The sequence below is a fragment of the Thunnus thynnus genome, chromosome 12 (assembly GCF_963924715.1).
Source record: "Thunnus thynnus chromosome 12, fThuThy2.1, whole genome shotgun sequence".
Lineage (NCBI taxonomy): Eukaryota > Metazoa > Chordata > Actinopteri > Scombriformes > Scombridae > Thunnus > Thunnus thynnus.
This window is the reverse complement of record NC_089528.1, coordinates 3,944,880-3,950,879: the sequence shown is the minus strand read 5'-3', so window position 1 is coordinate 3,950,879 and position 6,000 is coordinate 3,944,880. Positions and strand designations below refer to the sequence as shown.

Here is a 6,000-nt window from a genome sequence, read left to right as displayed (position 1 = left end):
GAAAGGCTTTTAATGTGAAGCAGCTGCAGGAGGTTTTTGAATTTACCACCACGGACGAGAGGATTCTTTAAATCTAGATTCAGACATTTTCACGGCCTTTTTTGTCTGAGGAGAAGTGATCTATGTCGTTGAAGCACAAACAAAATCTAGCAAAGCAGGGTGAACCAGAAAAAAATACTGTGTGTTGATGAATAACATATCAGTCATGTGTGAGTAAAACTGAAACAAGGCTTTAAATGACAGCATCTCCTGGGTTAGCCTATATATAAAAAATGTATATACCCCACCCTTTTCTATGACAGACAGCGTATTGCCCCACCATTATCTTTAAAACGACCAGTTTCGCCGTGCTGGTTGGTGGAACAACACTGTCTGACGATGCCACCCCTCGCCAAGATTGATTGGTTTTAATACGTCCGACGGCACGTGAAGGTAGCGGGAGAGGTAGCGGCTGGACGACAGAGAGAGGAGGAGAAAGATAGCAAGAAGCAGCTAGCGACAGCTCTCTCAGCCTGTTTACCACAAAATAATCGCTATAAGGTGACATTGGCGCTACAGATAAAACGAGATTGAAATATCTTTCTTTAGCTAAGATGTGCCTCCACAATCGCTTCGTCGAGTGTGTCTAAAACGACAGAAATATGTGCCGGTAACGTGAGGACAAAAAAGGGCATCTCTCTGTCTTTGGTCGTAATCTTCGGATGAGAGTTTCTGTGTAACGTTTGAGAAGCAGCTCAGCTAAACCTTCAGCTGCCCAGCTGAGGTCCAGCTCACAGTAAGCAGCCGGGGAATCGTCAAAATGAAATTCACAGAGCATCTGTCGGCTCACATCACCCCGGAGTGGAGAAAACAGTACATCCAGTATGAGGTAAGCCAGCTTCACATTAAACCTGCTCTCTGTTAGCCCGTAGCTAGCTGACGGTATAGCTTAGATGTCTCTCCAGTTAAACACCGGTTATTTCTGTTTATAACCATTTGGACAGAGATGGAGATGGCTTCCTTTTCGCTCACTCTCCCATCGTCGTTACGTTACAACAGGAAGAGAGGAACTGCTTCGTTTGTTACGTCCGTAAATCAAACAGCAGCCCACCAGTGTTAGCTAGCAAACTACACAAGCTAGGTTTGTTTTGTTGCTCTGCAGGTTCCCACGTCAAGCTACAGCAGAGCCCTGTCTCTATGTGTGTGTATGTGTGCGTGTGCGTGCGCGTGTGTGTCCTCACAAGCTGCTTGGAATGTGTTTTGGAGACAAAAGGCATTTAGCTGAGTCATCATTTATTGAGCTAGTTAATCTTTGCGCCTGTTAACCCCTCTGTCTGTCCTCAAATGCTGGCCCAGCTCTGTCCTGCTGCTGTTTGAACATCAGGATGGAGAGCCGCTGACAGCTCACCCTGCAACCTTTGAACCTTTAAATCAGGCAGTTCAGCTCTTATCTTTATGAGCCTAAAATTTGAGCGGACAGTGTAAACAAATTATTTAAAATTCAAATAAAGATTTTGCATTTATGCAAAAAAAAAAAAAATGTCCAGGATGCTCTTAGTATATTTGCCAACATGTCTGGGTTGGAAGACAAGAATAGCAATACAGTATATCCAAACGCAGCTGCACCATGGTGCTGATCATGAGGTAATGACAGTTCCTACATAAGTCTTAACTAACCCATATCTAACGTCGAAGTGACCTTCACAGCTGGAACACAATTGGTCTGCTTGCTGGACAAATTACATTACCAGTAATCAATCTGTAGTCAGTTCACAGTAGTTTGTGTAATGCAAAAGGCACACTCTGTTACACAGTCCGTTGGGACAAGGAGGTAATATTGGCCATAAATGGTTCTGCAGGAATTGTGTAAATCCTGTAATGAACTAATTTAGATTCAGCTTTCAACATTTGTAACTAAAGTAAATAAGAAAACTCACTAAAACCCCCAATCATAGTTGGCTGAGAAGAGAAAAAATTGATTTTGGTTTGATTGGCAGCCTAATGAACGTGCACAACCTTTGATGCTGCACAACCAGAATGCGACATGATTGAATATGTATCTGACACTTTGAAGTAACAGCGGTAACCTACTTACTTTGCAACTTCATTTTTCAGGAGCTACTTTCTCCAAAATTCACCGCTCTGTTGGTCTTGTTGAACTGCATGATCACAAAGTGTTAGGTCAAATTTGACTTTCCACTTCCGCACAGCTGTAAATTTTGTCATCTGCCCAATGTCTGCGGGTGGGAGGGGGGTGGTGGTGGGGGGGCATGTGGACCCTCTTTGTGCAGCCCAAAATTTAACTACCACGGCAGTATAAATAGAACCACTTTTGTGTCCGCTGTCTGTGTCCGTTTTGGAGTATATCCAGCCCTTCCCAGAGCGCTGTTTCTTTTTCTTCCTAAACAATCTTTAGTCGAGTACAGACGCTGGCTTGCAGAGAGCACATTAACCAGATAACAGCCAAAAGTTCTTTTTTTGTCCTTTTGGCAAGTGAACAAAAACCCAAACATATTGAATTTGCCATCACATAGGACAAAGAAAAGCAACTGAGAAGATGAAACGAGGGAATATTTGGCATTTTTGCAGATAGAAAACGAATCACGATGAAAGATTTGATAAGAGATAAACCAGATCCAGAACTTAACTGTCTATTGGAACTCAAACCTACTTGAACCATAAAGTTTACTGTTCAGAACTATTCAAGCATGGATCTTGTTAATTATAAAACACTTGTATGGTCACTTTATAGTTACTTGTTATATTGCCAAGCAGGAAGAAATGCAACAATGTACGACTGGAAAATACATTTCACTGACTCATCATTTGTTGTTACAGGCTGTGTCAATATGTATGTATATAAATAAGCTATAAAGTTGCACTGAGAGGTCTTATTATACACAATACTACAGTGTTTCTGTGCTGTGAGATCGGGTGTTGCAGGAATGCAGCTATTGTGTTTCTGCTTCCAGGGTCTCTCTCCCTCTCTGTACCTGTGAGCAGCATTATCTGCATTGTTTGGTGACGGTAGTTGCAGTATTCTCGTAAGTCATCGCCAGTGCTGCATAGTCACATATTGGTACAGCTCGGTGTAACAGCAGCACATTCTTTCAGTCAGTGTCACTTAGTCGGTTACCCGAACCTGAAACGTTATGAAGAAGATCTGGAATTTATTTCAAATGTCTTGCCTGTTGTTTGTATCTTATTTACTTAGATTCTTTATCCGTTGCTTCATTCAGAATGAAGCAGAAGCTTATTTGCCTTCAGTTAAAAGCTATCAATCATCTCCTCTGCACTTCTGACACATTGTTTTAGTTCTGTGTTCCTTTTGCGGCACAGTCACATTAAGCTTTGAGCCAAAAGTCTTTTCCTGCTGTTAGAAATGCGGTCTGTTTAGCAGCTTCAGCAGCCCTGTTCAGTGTTATATCAGCCTGCCACCTTTTTTAGAATTCACCCCAGATAAGCTCAGCTCTGGAGATCCAAACAGCCACCAATACGGCTTCTGTAATTACCAAACCAAACTGCCTCTGGTGTATTAGAAAACTTGGCCCGTAGAGTTTGGCTGTTGGGAATTCTCTTTCCAAGTTTTTGTGTATTTTCAGTGACATTGGTTTTTGTTAGAATTTAATATACTTTAAGATAATCAGGCAGGGACATGGTTAACGCTCAGGTTGATTTCACACATGCACCGCCACCCTGAAGTTATCCTGACGTTACCTGGAGGAGCCGTATGTGAGAACGTTGATTCTCTCCCAACAATTTTTGTGTCGCTTATTTCAGCAGCAGCTTCACATGGAGTCTGTTTCTTCTCGCTCTTGCAGGGTTTGGATGCAGACCAGATGTAGCTTGTTGTTCCACCACAGCTGTAAATCTGGCCCTGAGCCCAGTTAGTTTTAGTCCCGTGAAGATGTAGAAGCCAGGCCTGTGAGGTTTGCAGACCCATGCTGACCAGGGATGTTTCATGCATGTCATGTTTTCTCATGGCAGCTGCGGTGGGGTCAGACACTTAGCAGGACAGTTAGATAAACAGAGGTATAGCCTGCACTGTCATGATGTGATGTATGCTCAACCAAACACCCTCAGCGTCTTGTTTTAATGCTGTTTCAAACCTGCCATGTTTCATTACAGAGCCTGTCTTTAGGCCACTATAACAGAGAGCAACTTTTTTTTTTTCTTGGAGTTTTATCTGCAAAAAATGTGTGAAATATCCAGATTTCGTCTGGACAATGGAACAGACTCAGACATTGTTGACCGACCGACTGGCTGCATTTCCCAATAAAAATATCTGATGGAAACAGCTTTATTTAGCCTGACAGATTCCTAGCGTGACTACTAGACAGGAACTGTGAGAATACAAATGCCCGATGGTCATCTGTATGACTCAACGGACTCATTGACTGGCTGAAACAAACCTGCTTGATGACTACATGGCTGTAGCACTCAGTCAGGCCCTGGGATGTTTAATGACAAGTTGATGTTGAGGTGTTTAGGTGTTGTCTCAGGAAGGACAGAACTTGTAGAGAACTTGAGAAAGACGCACCAGACACAAAATGAGACCGGAAGCTCAAGATAGAGGCTTAGTGCGAGTGGAGTGGTGGATTGAAGCAGCCGTGGGGTGCCAACATTACTATACATACACTGAAATGGATCGTGACAGCGCTGCTATGCTAACCTTATTACCGCAACATTGTGGCCATGTGTGTTTCCTGCAGAGATTAGACATCTTTGACAAGAGAGCTGCCACCATGAGATAAGAAACCCCCAGTGTCTTGTTGTCTTAACGTTAACGTTTGCTTTTACCCGTTGTGTCTTCAAATGGAGGTGGGTAGTTATAAGACGTGTCAGTCCTGATATGTAAACATCTAGAATGTCAATTTGGTTCATTTTCAGTGAGTCAATTTGAAATCTGATTAGTCCTGAAGATTGATTTATTCAAATACTCACATTTATCTATTTCTGCAGAATACAGCTACATATCAAATCCTTTTTTGAAACATTTTTTGGCAAAGGTCCTCGGCCAGATTTGAAGTTCATGGTCGGTACATTAAACCTCCAGGCTGCCAGTTTTTTGAAATGCTCTTGTTACAATTAAAAAATGTTTCCCTTTTATATCAAGAAAGCTCTGTCATTACATTATTGGTACTTCTCCTAATGACAAATTTGTGAAAAATATGTTTCTGAACAGCGACAGTGCTGCCTTTTCATACAGCACTAACCAGTGATGTCACTGATTCCCATTTTTTAATTTTTGCTATTTAAATGTGTTTTCTTAGTTATGTTTATTTGGGTTTTGTTCAAAACATTTAAATACAGGTACCAACGTTGAAGTTGAACTGAATAAGCCTGAATTCTCATCTGCGTCTGCGTTTAATATGCTCTCAACACAAATCCTTGGAAATATGTGATCCAAGAACAAGTAAACAAGTCTAAGCATCTTACTAGGTAGTGTCAGTTTTGACAGTTTTCCATACTCTTTATTTAAAATGTTTTAGGGTTTGATATCCAACCCTGTTTAAAGGGGCCATATTATGCTTGTTGAGGTTTTCTGTTATTGATATACTGTTATGATATCTTTGCTAAACATGATAGAAGTTCCAAAACTTGAGGGTAACGTGGGTAGAAATGCTTCCTGCAAGTCAAAAGCCAGGGCTTCAACCTGCTGTGAATGCTTCTACGTTTGCAGCGTGTTTTTCTACTTGGCCAATGAGCTGATGTCAGCTTGTCACACATGCTCATAAACTGCTGTCCGTTCTGTAGCCCTCTGTAGCTAAGGTTGTTGCTAACGTTCTTCCATGTGTTGTTTGTGTCGTCCACTCTCATATTTCGGATTGGACTTCAGCTTGAACATGGACGGATGTGTTTGAGAAGTTGACATTTTGAGTAAAGAAAAAGTAGTGAAATCCTTCTACTGTAGTTTGTTGACGTTCACCTCTGAATGGCTGGAAGTCAGCCCAGACACAACTTCAGGAAGCTAACCAATCAGAACAGAGTTGTCTCATCAGGAGGGGGGCCTTGAAGAGG

General features: G+C 41.9%; 1 protein-coding gene across 1 annotated transcript in view; it reads left to right on the top strand.

Moving 5' to 3' along the window:
* The first annotated feature begins 430 nt into the window (after positions 1 to 430).
* The window catches only part of LOC137193617 (xenotropic and polytropic retrovirus receptor 1 homolog), a 41,679-nt gene continuing 36,109 nt past the window's right edge, over positions 431 to 6,000 (top strand). Inside the window, exon 1 of the mRNA XM_067604856.1 lies at positions 431 to 868. Within this exon, the coding sequence (XP_067460957.1) occupies positions 800 to 868 (69 nt within the window). The 5' untranslated portion in view covers positions 431 to 799. The remainder of the gene's footprint in view (positions 869 to 6,000) is intronic.